Genomic DNA, 17,453 nt, shown 5'->3' with positions numbered 1-17,453 from the left:
CTTAACGTAGAGCACGACTTGATGAATTTATGAATGACTGAACAGATGAGAACCAACAGCCAGGCTAAGAATATTGTAGCCCCGCCCAATAACCTTAGCCACTATCAGCACCTTGGAGAGCTTCGAATTTTAAGCCACTACCCACCACCACCAATATTCTTAGAAAGGAAAGAAAAATGGTTACATTGACCTCTTCCATGTTCTTCGAAAACTAATATATCTCAAATTTTCACTTTGCTACCCCCAAATAGCCTTTCTTTTGCCCTATTTAAAATGAAATTGCCATGATCTGTCATCCTGCGAGAGCATATTAGATTTAAGCTGCATCACTACTTTTTCCCAAGAAACCCATTTCTTTACTATGTCTGCAAATTAAAACATTACTTTCAAATGAGAGTCCAGGAGAAAATCAGCTCGTCCTTCCTCCAGGGGTTTTAATTCCTGGGCAGGATCTCTTTGGCAAGAGCCAGTGAGAGTAGAGTCTGGTTCCCCTAGGTGTAGTCCGAGGACCTGCCGCGGAGAGCAGGAGGTCAGACGGGCCTGGCTGCCCTTCAGAGCCTCCTGGAGGCCTTGGCCAGGACAATCGCTGGCGCGCACGCGCGCTCGCTTCCCCGCAAACAGACCTGGCCCGCCGGTACAGCACCTGCCAGGTTATAAACCTCTCCCTACTCACTCTCGCTCCCGCGGGGAGGCTCACGCTCGTGTTCTTTTTATTGGTCGGAGCCCAAGAGGACCCGTCCAATCAGCAGCCCTCTCTGCTCCACCTATGCCTCTCCTCCCGCCTCCGCCCTCCGTCCCGGGCACTTTCCTTCATTGTGACTGGTGCATGGGCAAGTCACTCAGAGGGTCGGCGAGGTGTGCCGGCGAGGGGCGGGGCGGGGCCCAGGTGCGGGCCGTCGGGGGCGGGGCGCGCGGGCGCGAGGCGGAGCCGAGGGGGGGCTACGCGGCGACGTCTGCGCGGAGGACTTCGCGCGTGAGCCGCGCGGACGCTTGGCCTGGCTCGTGAGCTTTTCCAGCGGGCGACCGGTGGCAACACCGGCCCCGGAGGAGCCGCGGACGGGCGAGGGGGCCTTCGCCGGCGGGTGTCCCGTCATGGAGGAGGTGCTGGCGGCCCCGGAGCGGCCGCTCTGCGACAGCCTCATCCTGTGGGTGAGTGCGGGGCCTGGGTCCCGGGGTACCTGGGGCGGCCCGGGCCCCGCCGCACTGTCGGGGTCGCCGACTCGGCCTCCTCGGGACCCTCCGCGTCGCCCCGCCGGACGGCGGGTCTCCCACGAGGGCTTTTCACCTGTCCCCTGTGTGGAGACGAAGCTGTTTCGGCAGTGGGAGCTCGCGCTCTCATTTCTCCCTGGGCCCCTCTTCCTCCATATTTTTCTTTAAAGCAAACGACTTGGCATGTTTACGCTTCATCATACTTAGAATTCGTGATCGTTCGTGCTAGGCTCAGAGGGGCCAGATCCAGTCCCAAACTTGTCATTATTCCAGCGAGCAGAGTGGTATCACACCTCTTGGAGTTGCCCGGAGCTGGGAGAGCTGGCATCCAGGTGTGGTTCCCAGCGCCTGTCGGGCAAGGGTGGGTGCGATTGGTGCTGCACCCCCAGAGCATTTAGCTGGCTGTCGGGCGCGGGTGCGGAACGGAATGTGGGCAGACTGGATCAGGAGGCCTTCCTCGGTTGATGAGATTCCCGGCCATCTCATGCTGTAATTCCAAAGAATGAGAAAATTGGAAGGTTTCTGTAAGTGTATGAAGTCTGTTGGAAATAGCCGTAATTTAAAGCAGCTTTGATACTTAGGAAGTAAATAACTTTTTAAGTGGAATGCAAACGTCTAGAGTTTCTGGGTTAAAAGCAGTTAGCTAACTGGAAACGTGTATACTCATTTAAACTAGGTGTTGGGTTTTAGGTGCTGTATTGAAGATCGCCGTGAAACAAGGCAATGTCAGTTTTAATGATCTGTTTTGTTAGGTGGTTAATTAAAGGATGTATCCTAATTTGTTACATTACACTTTAACTTCATCTGAATGAAATAATAAACTTTTAGTCTTTTATGCAGTTGACTTCGGTGTGACTGGTGAAGAAGCATTTTCTTGAACTGTACTGTGGTATTTTAAAATGTTACGTGACTGAACCTATTCTTTAATCAGTATCTGTTGACTTCCTATTTTGTGTAAGGTGCTGAGCAAGGCATAGATCAGTTTTAATTGGAGTGGTAGGCAGAGCTGTGGGTAAGTCCAAGCAAACTTCCTTGAAACCTGAAAACTTGTTTTAAACCAATGAGGAATCGAGAAGGCAAGAGTACAGTTGATTATTTGCTTCTGCAGTCCTCTCTCAGGCTGCAAAACACCATGAAGAAAATCGAATGAGCAAACTGTTACCTTAGTTACTGTTGCTACTGGCAGATGTGGCTTTTCCTGTACCCTTGCCCAGCTTTATGGTTAAGAGTGACCAGACAGTTCTTTCTTACTTTTAACAAACCTTTTTCCTTATTCTATTTGTCTTCCTTCAGTCCAGTGACCGACCACTTCCTTGACTTTGGCTGTTGCTTAAGACTCTGTCCCTTCCAACTCTTCTAGAACTTTGCTTTATTGCTTACCTCTTCTGTATTTGCGTGTTTTTCTCTTCATTGGCTCCTTTGTCTGCATAAATTGCTAAAATGCTTTTTCACAAGAACAAAGAGCCACCACTTACTGACTCCATATTAAAACCATACTGTGTTTCCCATCTCTCTCACTCCCCTTTTCTACTTCCTTTACTCTCATTCACTCCTCAACCTACTCTGTTAAGTTTCCTTTCTCTCAGGTTTTTGCTTCATAATGTTTGCCAAATGTATTAACTGTAATATTATCCTTCTGTTACTTGCTGTTTCCTTTGTGAAATTATCTTGTTTTAATTTCTAGGATACTTGTCTCTTGGCTTTTCTTCTTTACATAATTTCTGGTGAGCTTCAGTGTCTGTGTGTGTGTGTGTGTGTGTGTGTGTGTGTGTGTGTGTGCGCCTGCCTTTGCATTGTTGATGATCTTCCTCACCTCCCTAACTTCTCCATATTCACCTCAACGCCACACAACTCCATGCCCACCATTCTCATTGACTCCCTGTTTTTTGAAGTTTAGCTTTTTTTATATATACACTTTGAAAAAAAAGAAACATTTCTCTTCCTTCTACCTAGAATATTCTAGGTTTTCCATGACTGGTTATTCTCACTATGCAGACCTTTGGTCTGTTGTTGCCTTTCAGAGACTCTTTGTGACAGCCCTTTCTCAGGTAGGCTTAGTGGTGCTTTTCTGTAACCTCAGCTTGGGAGGCTAAGGCAGGGGGATTGAAAGTTCAAGGCTAACTTGAACAACTTAGCAAGACCCTATCTCAAAAAATGAATAGGGCAGAGGATGTAATTTAGTGGTAGAGCACCCCTGGGTTCTATCCTGGGAACCACAAAAACAAAACAATACTAGCACGAAACAGAATGTGGATCAGTGAAGTGGAATAGAAGACACGGAAACAACCCCAGGCACATTCAGGTGTCTGATCTTTGGCAAAGGGGCTGAAAATATACCTAGGAAGAAAGATAGCCTCTTTAAAAAGCAAGTAGTGATGGGAAAATTGGCTAGCCACATGCAGAAGATTGAATGTAGACCCACATCTGTCACCACTTACTAAACTAAAATCAACATGGATCAGAAATCTAAATATTAAAACAGAAACACTTAACCTGACCTGCTGGAAGGTAAAATAGGTTAAAGTCTTGAAGACATAGGTATAGGCAAGGACTTTCTAAACAGAACCCCAATTGGACAAGAAATGACATCAAGAATAAGCAAACGGGATCATATGAAATTAAAAATCTTCTGCATAATAAAGGAAACAATCAATAGAGTATAGAGACAACCTGCAGCATGTGGGAAATTTTTTGCCAGCTATTCTTTAAAGAGAGGACTAGTATTAAGAATATATAAAGTCAAAAAAATTAGATCCCCCCAAAAATATCAATAGGCAAATTTTCAGAAGTACAAATGTCCACTAAATACATGAAGAAATGTTCAGCATCTTTTACCATTGAAGAAATGCAAATTAAAACACCAAGATTCCATCTTCAGAAAGAATGGCTATCAAATAATAATAATAATAATAATAATAATAATAATATAGCAACCGCTACTGAGGCTGTGGGGAAAAAACCCTTCTACAGTGTTAGTGGGAGTGTAAACAAGTACAGCTGATGTAGAAATCAGTATGGAGATACTTCACAAAACAAACTAGAAATTCCATTTGACCAAGCTCTTCCCCTTCTTGGTATCTTCACCAAAGACATCATTTTACAGTGATACATGCATACCCATATTTATAGTGGCACAATTTACGATAGCTAAACCTTGGAAACAGCCTATATGTCCATCAGCAGATAAATGGATAAAGTAAATGTGGTATTTATACACAATGGAGTACTACTGTGCTGTGAAGGATAAACTTGAATCATTTGTGGGAAAATAAATGCACCTTGAGACCATAATGTTAAGTGAAATAAATCAGACACACAGCTTAAATATTGCATGGTTTCTCTTATATAAGATACCCGAAGTATAAGTAAATTAAAGAGCAAAATAAAAGACAGATAATAGGAACAGGGAGATAGATCTTTTGCAATAGGAAGAGGACCAAGAGATGGGGAGAGGGGAGGAAAAAGGAGAGGGGGAGTGGATGTAAAAAGAATGAAAAAGTGTCATGTACGTGCACCAACAGCCCACAGTGAACATATTCATTACGTACTATAGTTGTGTTAATAAAAAAGACAAAAAACGAAAGAAGCAACACAAAACAAAAAATAGTAGTGACTTATCTGTTGCCCACCCCATCCGTTTATTTAACCTCTTTCTGTCATTATATCATTATAGCACTTAACTCCTGAAGTCATCCAGTGTGCTACTTGCCATCAGAGCTCTTGTCTGACCTGTTTTCTGCTCTACCCTCTTTCCATCAAAATAAGACCTAGCTGGAAAATAATCAGCCTTGAAAACTAGAGATCAAAAATGCCAGCCCTAAACAGCTTATCCTCGCCCCACCTGCCGTCACTATTCTCTTGCTCCGTGGCTACTCTGCAAGATAGGTAAGGCGAAGATAGGCTGATTGGGGCTGGAATTTTTGAAATTTATTATCTCTGGATTTTACTTTCACCTATAAAATTTGAATATTGGATCAAATATTTTTAATGGTTCACCTAACTTTTTGACAGGCATGTATAAAAACAAATATATATATATGTTTATATACGGACACACACAAATTAAGAAAATTATTTAAAGTCTGAATTGTTTTTGTGAAGAACTTAAAATTCAAAATAATGTCTATCTTTCTGAAATGAGATATAGGAGGGGAATATGAAGTTAGAGTTGATGAAGATTTTTTTGTTGGCTATCAATTGTGAAAACCCCTTCTTTAATTTCTGTGATGTTTATATTGAAGCAGTTAGGAAAAACATTTCCACATTTGTGATTATTTTTTTCATTTAAAAATGTAAGAGGAAATAAAGCTATTATTTGCCAGAATGATATGCTCAATGTTGGAGACTCAAGGAAGCCCTGTCTGTCATTTTTGGATCACTTCCTAAAAAGATCTTTTGCAAAAGGTATCTTTCACATTTGACAAATAATATGAAAGATACCTTTTCTTTTGTTCCTTACACCATAACTCCTCAACTTTTTAATTTATTCTCTATTATTGGTTAGAAAGCCTTTCAATATAGCCAAATTAAATGACATTCTCTGTTATCTAACTTAGTTTACAACTATTTTTTGAGAGATGGTCATTTTATTATCATTTTCTTTTTAAAATTTTTATTAGTACATGTTTGCAGTACATAATGTTTACATTCCTCTTGTGGAAGTGGTACATGTACATTATTGAATACCCCAGTGTCCATGGCTATGAGGAAGACAAATTTATTATAATCTGAACGTAGTGGGCAAGAAGTCAACTGTATTTTCCTCATATAGTATATATATCTTTATTGTTTTGCCTAATATTCTGTGCCTCCAATATTCTCATTTTAAAATCACTAATCATATCCATCACATCCATTTTGTAAAATGTTAATGTAACTCTTAAGTTGCACAAAAAAGTTAATGTGTAAGTAGGAAGGGGTGAAAAGTAGGAGCCACAGTTTATTTTCATTTTAAAAATGCTTTAAGCCCTGGACTTTCTCTTCCCCACATATCTACTCAATTGCAAAATCTTTATTTTATATTTCAGATATTCCATAAATTCATCTGTCCTGTCAGTCTTTGAGAAACCATAGTTCTTAGCTAGTTTGCTAACAGCTGTTGAGCTCATATGGTGTGCACATACTGGTCTGGGTGTGTTTGCTATTTCATTTGACCCCCACCCCACATCTTCTGAGGTAACAATTGTTCTGTTTCCCATTCCATAGATGTGTCACAAAGGCTATAAGTCCAAGCTTCTTGTCATGGCTCTCAAGCATTCTGGCCCATCTGTTTTGAACCCCTTGATTGTCAGCCCTAGGCACGTCCCTAAATACCATCACGACTCATATATTTCTACTTTTACTATTCCAGTTTCCCAAAGCTTCCTTTTTCTGCTTCCTTCTATTCTAACAGAATATGCTACTAATCCCTCAAGACCTTCTGTCCAAGAATCACCCAAGATGTCTTTTCCTAAATACAGACCCTAATTAGGTTAGTTAAGTCTCATACTTTTTTTTCAAAACATTTTGTGTGTACTCCAATTGTAAAACTCATCATACTGCCTAAAATGATTTGTGTCTTTTACTCTGTTCACCCTTGACAAGAGATACTTGGAGGGTGTAGACCTGGTGACTGTCTTTTGGAACTCCATCCTCTGCCATAGTGTGCCATACAGAGTGGGAGCTTAGTAAAGTATCTCTGTGTACTTTGGCAGTAACTATGGCTAACTCTAGTTTCCCTGTGTCATTCTTCTCTCCAGAGACAGAGTTGTCGACTCTTAAAAACACATAGAATATCAATGGCAAATCATGATGGGAGAGAATTCTATTGGGTTATGATACTTATGTGGTAAATGCAGGAATTCTAAGTCAGTATTGAAGAAGATGAAGATGTATGGGAAGAGAGAATTGTTGTGTATTTAATTTAAAATCCTTATGGTTTGAGATTAGATTTCTGGAAAGAATATGATCCATTTTAGTTGTGTTGTAATTTGCTTTCTAAAAGTTCTTATGTCTTAAAGTTGGTTTTTTGAAAAAGATGGCTACCATTCCACTTTTCTTTTTCATATATGTATTAATGTTTAGCAAAAAATGATTTGAAAAATTAGTTATTATAAAGCTAAGTGAGATATAAGCAACTTCACATGATGGATGGGCTTTTGACTCTGCATACCTAAGGATAATTGTTGAATAGTAGTCAGAAGTCCTATTTTACTTGAGAGCCTATGAATAAACTGTAAGTAGTTCTTAGATTTGACATTTCTAACCTTCATCTTTTTATCAAATGAGTGAAATGTGAACTTACAATTGTTACCTGAGTTTTTTCCAATGTTTTCCTAAAAGTAGACAAAAGACTAGAATTATATATTTATCTATATTATTCAGAAATTCTGAATTACTTCATTTATGACATTAATGTGTTTTACTGTGTTAGGCATGGTTTTATGCACTGTGTTTAATTTTATGAACATATTGCACAGTCATAGAAACGTATTAGCATAGTTTCATTTGTTTGGTAGGCCTGTATTTAAATAAAACAAGACAATTTTTAGCTATTTTTTTGTTTATTTATCCTATAATGCTACCCTATAGGGATAATAAAGCAAATAAAGTCATTTTCTTTGTCGTTTTAGCTTCAGACATTCAAGACTGCCTCACCTTGTCAAGATGTCAGACAGCTGACTAATGGAGTTGCCATGGCACAAGTTCTTCATCAAATGTGAGTGTGAATTTCTTGGTTTATGGCAGCATAACCCCAGCTTCCTCTTCTGTCTTCACATGGTTGCGTTCCCTCTGTGTGTCTATGTCTCTTCTAAGGATTACAGCCCTATTGGATTACAACCCACTCTGACTCAGGTTAAGTCCATTTTACCTGATTACATCTGGGAAGTCCCTCTTTCCCATTACATTTGGAGGTACTGTACCAAGGGTTAGAACAATTTAAAAATAGGTTTTTTTGTTTTGATTTGTTTTCTATAATGGCTGTACCTACAGCTACAAAGAATGCATGCCACTTCCCTAAAAGAAAGGCTTGGCCTTCTTACTTTAAGCACCATTAACCTCTCTACCTGTTTCTGTTGCCTTTGGATTTATTATTTCGTAAAAGAGAGAAAAGTGAGATGGAGAATGTAGAATATCCACACATTTATTTGTTCAATCATACAGCATGTTTTTGAGTACTGTATCTAAAATGATAAACATGATAAGCAACATCTGAGTATTTACTAAAGACATCTGTAGACTATATTATGTAAGTTATTTCATCTAATTTTTACTCCTCTATCAGGTAGATACTATTTTTACCTTCAATTTATACATGAGAACAGATGATAGAGAGGTGACACTGCTTTTAGAAAGTCAACTAATGAGTAAATTGCAAAGCTAGGGTTTGTATCAGTTTGGTCTGACACCAAAGCCATTGCCTACAAATCAGCTGTAATAATTGAAACCTTGTATTTTAAGCCCTTCTGATAGATCTTTACTTTGAGGTATTAATAAAATAAAAATAAATAAAATTCATACATCCATGTCCAAAATACAGATCACAGTTTGATCTGTTGATCACAAGAAGGCTTTGATAATTCAAGAACAGTAGTCTCAGGGATTCCTTTGAAGTGACACAACAGTTACTTACAGTAACTAGTAGGTAGTAGTTACTACCTGAATTTTGTTGATGAAATTGTTGAAGACAAATGCAGATGCCATGGATGGAGTTAAACATAATCATGTAATAATTTTTCTTAGCTTTATTAGAAAATAATTGGGCCATATTTTGCTTAATAAGTGCTCTGTCCCTTTCTTATTTAGTGTTCCTTGAGTGTCATTGAGATTCTGAGAAATACAAGAAAAGAAGTTATTGTTGAGGAACATGCTAAGACTTATAGATGTAGCAATGTAAAAAGAAAAAAAAATATTCCCAGAGATTTCTGAAGTTGAATATCAAGTGAGAAAGATTAGCTACCAAAATTGTTTGAGAATGGGTCAATTTATTTATAAGAAAGAAAACACGAGATATGTTCCTGTGGAGAAGTTACGAAGCATTTCTCGGGGCTGAAGAGGATTTGGGAAGGAAAGAAAGATGAGGAATGTAAGATAAATGAAGGAATTATCTTGGAAAAGCTACAAAACAGAATAGAATTAATCTCTAGATCTAGTTTGTAAAGGTAATTCATCATAGGATCATGTACTGGACTTAGATGTTTTTCAGGACCACTAGAAGATTAGCATGATAGTCAGAGTTCTGCAAAAAAGCAGAACCAGTAAGGTAACCGTTAGAGCGTTCTTGCATGTGTGTGGTGCACGCATGCACAGATACTTATTGTAAAGGGTTGGCTGAAATCATTGCACAGGTTTACAAGTCCAGAATCTGCAGGTCTGTCAGCCACCTGGAGACCAGAGAAGAGGAGCCAGAAGGAAGATGCCCTGACATGATTTGCTCTTTTTTAGGAGGACATCAGTCTTTCTTTTTCAGCCTTCAATTGATGGGATAAGCCCCATTCACATTGTAGAGGGTACTCTGCTTTATTTCGGCTACCAATTTAAATGTTGCTCTTACTTTAAAAAATTATTACCGCAACCTTTAGATATGATTCTCTGCATATCAGAGTAATATGGCCTAGTCAAGTTGACACCTAAAATTAACTATCATAGCCAGATGTGGTGTGTGCCTATAATCCCAGCACTCGGAGAGACTGAGGCAGAAGGATCCCAGGTTCAAGCTCAGCCTGGGCAACTTAGCAACTTAGTGAGATTCTGTCTCAAAATAAAAATTAAATAATTAAAGGTCTGGGTATGTAGCTCAGTGTGATGAACCTGGTTTCAACCCCCAGTAATTAAAAAAAAAGTAACCATCCCACCTGACATGCCACATTTGAGACTTTTCGATTACGTATTCTGCTGTAAAAAGAAAGGCAATTTACTTTCACAGTTTTTACTGATGAAATTAGTTCAGTCATTTCAAGTAAATATCTGGCTAGCAGTATATCATTTATTTTTTTTATTTTTGGGGGTGGGGGTTGATCTGCAAGTTTATTTCATACAGCACACATTCACAGAGAGCTATAACGGCGTTTCAACACCTGTCATCTCTGCAGAAAAATATCTGAACTTCATTTTTAGGGTGATTGTCTCTGCCTTATATATGAAAGCTAGTGTATAAAAATAGTTTTTAAACTTAAGGCATCCTGCCCTAATCTATAACAAAGGTACAGTACTCAAGGCAGCAAACCATGAAGGATTAGAAAGAATAATTATCTCCTTTTACAAATCCAAGACTGGTGGCCAGAAGGAATAACTGGTCTACTTCAAACTCTGAGTCAACACTATGAAACTCATTAGCATTAGGACAAGGTATCTGCATTATTCCAGCTTTATGGAATCATATGCCTGGGTGTGCATGCATGTGTGTGTTATGTGTGTGTGCAGACATGCATGTGCTTCTCACGGGGACTGAGGAATAATGCTGCCCCCGTACTCACTTGCAGCCAGTGCTGAGAAAAGCAAGCACATTTTAGTAACATATCCCAAACCTGAGTGCATGCTGAAGGATGACAGGACTGAGGAGAACAGACAGGAAAAGGTGATAAATGTTCAGCATTTAGGGGACTTCAACACCACCAGGAGACAGCAGCTAAATACTGCTTTATGTACATAACAAAAATAATCCCTGTTTTTGTAGTTAAATCCCAGTATGTACTTCAAAAAGAAATGATGTACTGATGATAGTGATGGATGCTGTTGCCCAATGAGGTCTTCAGGACGCCCAGCATTTGGGGGTATGGCTGCCAGGCACTAAAGTCAGCAGAATGAAATAGACGTGTGCCGTGGTGAAATGTGACTGGATCATGCAACCTTCAGTATCTGTGTACTGGCAACAGTCAAGCAGTATATCATTTATATATTTCAATTGTTTTGATAATTGTAGTCTCACCATCTGTAAAAAAGTTGGGTGCAGCTAACATAAATTTACTCAAAAGAAAATAGTTACAAATTCCAAATAAGTTAATTGAAAATGTTGAAGCCGTTTTTTGGTTATACTAGCCAGCATGGCTAAGCAATGTGTAATTGTTTCAGTTTTGCAATTTTAAATTTAAGATACAGCCTTGGAAAAGAAGGCCCCTGCCCCCATATTTTAGTTGGCCTATTCATAAAGTAAAAATGTCAATGAGAACTTTAAACTACTTCAGCACTAACATTCTGTGATTTTGTAACTGTTTAACCCTTAGAACGTCATCGCATTCTTTTTTGTGCTTACTTTCTTTCTTTAATAGCTATTTCTCTGAGTCAAAATAGTAAATTTTTCATCTTCATATCAGTCTTAGAGCACATGGTATCCATATTTGTTTAGAATATAATCTATTAATATAGTTCACTAAATATAGTTAGTTGTCCTTCAAAACCTTATTAAATACATAAAAACTTTGTATAGCAATTATTTGTCTTGATCTTTGGTGTCAGTATAGGACTTCTAATTAACAGTAAACTTAGCTTTGTAGATTTCTTAGTCAAATTGATTTACTTTGCACTTTGCCATGTACTAGTGTCAGTTGGGGTAAATTACTTAGCCTTCCTCACACCCAGTTTCCTGAATAGGAAGATTGAGAATAGTAATATATCCTTCATCAATTTACTATGATGTTTAAATGAAATATGGTAGATACCCATTAAAATGTTCATTTTCTTCTTACCCTTTCAGAGTTGTTACTTTTAGGTCTTGCTAGCGAGATGTCCAACATTAAATATTTAATAAGTATTTGTTAAACTGAAGGTGTTTAATGGCTTAAATAATTTAATATGACAAGCCTAAGTGAAATCCTTAAGAATCACAAAAAATTCATTGGACTTAACCAAATATTTACAAATTTTATAAGGATAGGCTGTAAGCTTATAAAGCAACTTTCCCTGTTGATTCAATTTGATATTTTAAATAATAAAAACATTTTAATGTTTAACATTTATACTTCTATTTTAGTGATATGGCTTGGTTCAATGAATCCTGGTTAAGTCGAATTAAGGAGGATGTTGGGGACAACTGGAGAATAAAGGTATGAGTGGGAGTAGCACTTGATCCACACAGAGGCCCTAGTATTAACATGAAGGTCAACTGCGTCTTTTTAAAAAAATTAATTTGTGAGTGCATTTTATTGTGTGCAGTTGAAGTTTTGACATGTGTATGCTGTCATGTAATTACCATCATAATTAAATAAGAACACATCTTCATGAACCGGTAGCATGCACTTGGAGTTCTTCACAGTTCCCTTTAGCCCTGTTCTGAGCTCAGGTTACCGCAGATCTGCTTTGTGTCACTATAGATCCCATGTTAAGAGCTCCATATAAGTGGACCTGTACAATATGTACTATTTATGCCTAGGATCTGTCAGTTAGAATAATGTTTTGGGACTTAGCCATTTTGGTTTATTAGTGGTAACTCCTTGTTTTTTTTGCTGTGTAATTCATTTCATTGATATACCACAATTTGTTTAGCTGTTTATTTGTTGAATTTATTTGTTGATAGGTGTTTGAATTGTTTCTGGGCTTATTATGAATTCAACAGCCGTGAATATTCATGTATCAGTATTTTCTTAGACATATAGTTAATTTCTCTTGGGAAAGTTTGAGAGGATTTGCTAGTTGTATAAATATATTTTTATCATATCAGAAACTGCAAAACTGATTCTCTGGTTTTTGGGTTTTTTGTGTTTTTTTTGGTACTGAGGATTGAACTTGGGTCATGCACTTGCGCAGCAGGTGGCGAAACCACTGAGCTAAATCCCCAGCCCCTGATTCTCTGTTTCTGAAATGCATTCTTTTCTGTTTTGTTGTGTCTTTAGGGAATGTGTTGGTTTCATATAAGTTGTCTAATTTGTTGGCATACAGTTGTTCATAACAGAATTATTCTGTTAATATGCTAATTACTATATGATCTTTAAGTGATGTTTCATCTTTCCTAATATTGATAATTAGTGTTTTTATATTTTTCGCTTAGTGTTTTTTTTTCAATTTGTATGTTACTTCAAATAGCTATTTACTATTTCATTCATTTCCTCTTTGTTCATATTTCCTTTCTTCTGTTAACATATACTCTTCTTTTTCTTGCATCTTAAGGTAGAAACTTAAATATGTCAATTTTAGGCCTTTTTTCCACTTACATTAAACACTGCCTTAGCCCCATTCTACACATTTTGACATACTGTGCTCTTATTTTCATCCAGGCTAGCATATTTGATAATTTTCCGTGTGATTTCTGTTTTTATCTAGGGGTAGTTTAAAAGTAGGTAGTTCAAATTCTAAATCTTTTATTTATTGAGTTCTAGTATAATTATATTATGGCTAAGAACATACTCGTATGACAAATTCTTTTACATGTACTGAAACTTACTTTATGACCTAACTATGGTGTCTGCGTACTTGAAAACATCATATTCTACAGTTGTTCTATAAATATGGATTATGTCAAATATGTAGATAGTGATGTACATATCTTTCATATTTTTATTGATTTTTCAGTCTAGTTATTTCAGTTACAGAGGGGAGCAGTTCTTAATTGTGTGACAGTGACTGTGGTTTTGTCCATTTCTCCTTTCAATTCTGTTAATTTTATTTCATGTAATTTGAATTTCTATTGTTAGGCTCATTGCACTTTTTAAAAATAATTTTCTGTTGAAGAATTCTGCTGTAATGTTTTTGTTTTTATTGGGGAAAAGTGTTTATTATCACTCATCTTGACATAAATTTTCTTTCATTATTAATATGAAATAAAAATGTATTTCTTACTCTTTTTTCACATTAGGCTAGTAATTTAAAGAAGATCCTTCAAGGAATTATGAGTTATTACCATGAGGTATGAAAAAAGTATCTGACTTTAAATACAAAATAATTATATTGATATTGAAAAAAATGACTTGGCTTTTTATTTACAATATGCGAATGTAATTCGTAATTGAAACATTTTATTATTGCCATTTTTAGAGCATACAAGTTTTTTGAAAATCACATTTGAAGTTCAGATAATGGATTTACAATAAAAGTTGCTTTTATATTAATACTTATTAAGTAGATTACTTTCTCAAATAAAATTTATTTAATTATTACTTAATGATTGGTAGTTTTTAGTTGATTTTATCATTAAAATTTTTTGTTTCTATTTTTAAGGTTGTCACACAAACTTGTGGTTTATTTAAAAATATTTTAGTACTTTCCTAAATTTTTGAATTCACTAAATTCCTAAAATTCATTTTGAAGCTTTACTCAATGCCAAGAAACTTTTTAATAAGCTTAAAAAAATGGTCAGGAAAAATTAATCCATTCCATATGTTGTTCCATTTGTAAAGTGCAGTAGTTTATCTTGCAGTTATTGATCGTACATAAACATAAATATCATTTGGTTTAACATACGTTTTGTTATAGTAGACTCCATTGTGCTTTTTAAATTAAATGAATCTAACAATGGAATCAAATCAAAAGTAAATAAAGTTGCTTATAGTTGGTTACTCAAAATATTGAGAGATTGCCTGCATTTTGCTTACTAGTTTTGATCAATAGTTATTGATTTATCATTTGTTAATTTGAGTTGTTTCATATACTTAATTTTTCTTTTAAAATTAATGTAGAAAGTTTTTATATATAAATGAGTGATCTAACTTACTATTTTGATACTGCAGTTTTTGGGGCAGCAGATTTCTGAAGAACTTATTCCTGATTTAAACCAAATAACTGAATGTTCAGATTCTGTGGAGCTTGGGAGATTGCTCCAGCTTATTTTAGGTTGTGCAGTCAACTGTGAAAAGAAACAAGGTAAGTGAATTTCAACCAACTGAGGTTTTCTACCTTCTAGAAAACCCCCCACATTGCTATCATATATATTATCATTTTCAAAGTATTGTTAAAATTTATTGTTATAGCTTGGCAGAAAGCAACCTGAAATATAAACCAGAGAATCTGAATTCTAGTCCTCTGTCATTATAAAGCTCTGTGTCTTGAGTTCCTGTTTGTACCTGAGTTCTGATACTCAGTAAGTAAATTAAATGTATTTTATTCTAGGTTAATTTAATGTAACCAGTGTTTAGAACTTGATGAATATTCAATAAATTGTATTTCTCTGATAGATTATCTATTTTGTAGTTGACTCAGTTTTCCACAAATAAATATTCATCTAATTATAATCTGGGCTTCTTCAGATAATATTCTTTCTGGAATACCTGCCTAGAGTATCTCCTGATAAGTGTGATGATACAGGTGGAATTGTGCATTGTATTAATATATCCAGAGTGATCTATATTCTGCTGAGTATAAAAAGATCATTTTTGGTTTCATGTAATGAATAAAATTATGAACAGAAAGACCTAAATTTCCCTTTTGTGGGAGCTCATAAGGTGGGGTGGTGAGAGTTTTGACACTTTTTGTTTTTGTTTTCTGTGTGATTCATCCAAACTTTGTTATAGTATACTACTTTATAAACCTTTGGCACGTTGCATTGTGTAGAGTGCTTGAAAAAACATTTAGTTGCTTAAGTGTATAAGATAGAACCTCACTGACCACATTCAGCATTGTGACTGAAAGCTACAGTACAGGAGAAGTTCAATGAGAACAAACTCGAGAAGCGGAAAAATAACAACGAATCAATTGTGGTTAACCAGTAAAAAAAAGATAGGGATTAGATATCAGAAAACTTTCATGTTAGTCCATCTCTGTCATTAAGTAGCTAGTTTTCTTTTCTAGGGCAAGTATTTCTTTATATGCTTTTATTTCTCACAGAGAATGTCAAAGACCTGTGTATTGGACTTTTTTATAAACATAAAAGCCATTTTCTTATGGAACCTTAAAACTTCCCTAAGTGTTTAATCACAGTTTGGCAAGTAATTCACGTGTAAATCTAGTAGCTTTTTTCTTTTATAATTGTGATTCTTTTTTAGTTTTGCTTTGAGTAATTTTTTTTTCTATTTTAATTACTGGTTATTTGTAACTTATTTTTGCTTAATTGTTACCAAGTTTTTTATTCATTCCAGAGAATTGTTTGTCTTTGGTTCTATTTTTTTAACTTTAATTTCTTTTATCGTTTTTTTTTGTAACTTAACTATTTCTACTCTAAGCTGTAATTGACATTTTGCTATAATTTTCCCTGAAAGTGATGATTCTGTTGCATCCTGCAAATTTGGATAGAAAATATAATATGTTCATAATTTAGATCCAAGTGTTACTAAACAATTTTGTCCTTATATTTTTGAAAGGAAATTCAATTCCTGGCTACACAAGAAAAAAATTTTAACAAGTAGTGAGTATGAGGAAATAGTTTCATTTTCATTACTAAAAAAATCAGAAATATCTAAATATAAAATTAGATTTATTTTTGAAAATAAGTGTGTTCTCCATTTTTAGGTGTGAGCAGGTAAGTGAATAAATAATTTAATTAAAATTTATTTAAAAAATTTACAAACAAAACATGTCTGGGATAAAAATAACTTTCATACGTTGGTACTGTGCACTGAGAATTGATTTTCAGAATGATTTCAGGGTACTACAGCAATCTCAATCTTATAAGAATGGGCTGATTTGATCGCAATATTTTTTGTGATGGGGAAGAAGGTTATTTTTAGAAAGGTTTCTGCAAACTTGAAACAATTTATTATTTAGGAAATCCACTTAAATGAAATAAATCCCGTCACCCATGAAACTTCCTAGTTTGTTCTTTTTCTCTCCCTTAGTACTTACTGGGTCAGATGCATACTACAACCTACCAGACTATTTATACAATTTCTGACTTCGCAAATGAAGATTTAGAGGACTTTTAGGAGTTTCCAGAAAAATCAAAACAATAAAAAATGTTAGAAAACTAGTAAATCCTTAGAATTTTGGAGCAGTTGTTTTAGCTGGAGAACATACAGTTGAAGTGGGTTTAAACCTGTATATACACGAAGGACTCTTTCTTAGAGTTTCACATTTACTCTCTGGACAAATCATCTCAACTTACTGCATATGAGTTTGTGGTGAGATATTTTAAACTTTTGTGGTGAGACAGCGCATGCTGAGCAGGAGTTTACAGAAGACCATAGAAGTCCCTTTGAAAGCCTTCCTGGGAAGAACTAAGGAGGGGAGAAATGAAACTTTTTGCACTTAAAATTAGACAATTATTGTCATAATTGTTTTAAGATTAATTGTAGTATCTTTTTTCTTATAATGAGAAAGCATTAAATGTTAATATGAATATTAAACTTATTTTTAATGCACATATGATGAAACTATAGGACTATTTGTAGTAATACATTTTTATA

At 36.0% G+C, this 17,453-nt stretch overlaps 1 protein-coding gene across 2 annotated transcripts in view; it reads left to right on the top strand.

Moving 5' to 3' along the window:
- Window positions 1-893: 893 nt before the first annotated feature.
- Hook1 (hook microtubule tethering protein 1) overlaps window positions 894-17,453 on the top strand; it is a 50,185-nt gene continuing 33,625 nt past the window's right edge. Inside the window, exons 1-5 of one of the 2 annotated variants that reach the window (XM_087214467.1) lie at window positions 894-1,149; window positions 7,821-7,906; window positions 12,158-12,230; window positions 13,976-14,026; window positions 14,847-14,979. In XM_087214467.1, coding sequence (XP_087070593.1) covers window positions 1,093-1,149; window positions 7,821-7,906; window positions 12,158-12,230; window positions 13,976-14,026; window positions 14,847-14,979 — 400 coding nt within the window. In that variant the 5' untranslated portion in view covers window positions 894-1,092. Of the gene's footprint in view, window positions 1,150-6,624; window positions 6,680-7,820; window positions 7,907-12,157; window positions 12,231-13,975; window positions 14,027-14,846; window positions 14,980-17,453 lie in introns of those variants that run through there. The other variant, XM_087214468.1, reaches the window with a different exon arrangement.

Source organism: Heterocephalus glaber, unplaced genomic scaffold (assembly GCF_053883595.1).
Source record: "Heterocephalus glaber isolate CG9 unplaced genomic scaffold, H.glaber_assembly_v1.0 deba00001447, whole genome shotgun sequence".
NCBI lineage: Eukaryota > Metazoa > Chordata > Mammalia > Rodentia > Bathyergidae > Heterocephalus > Heterocephalus glaber.
This window is presented reverse-complemented; position numbering and strand designations above follow the sequence as displayed.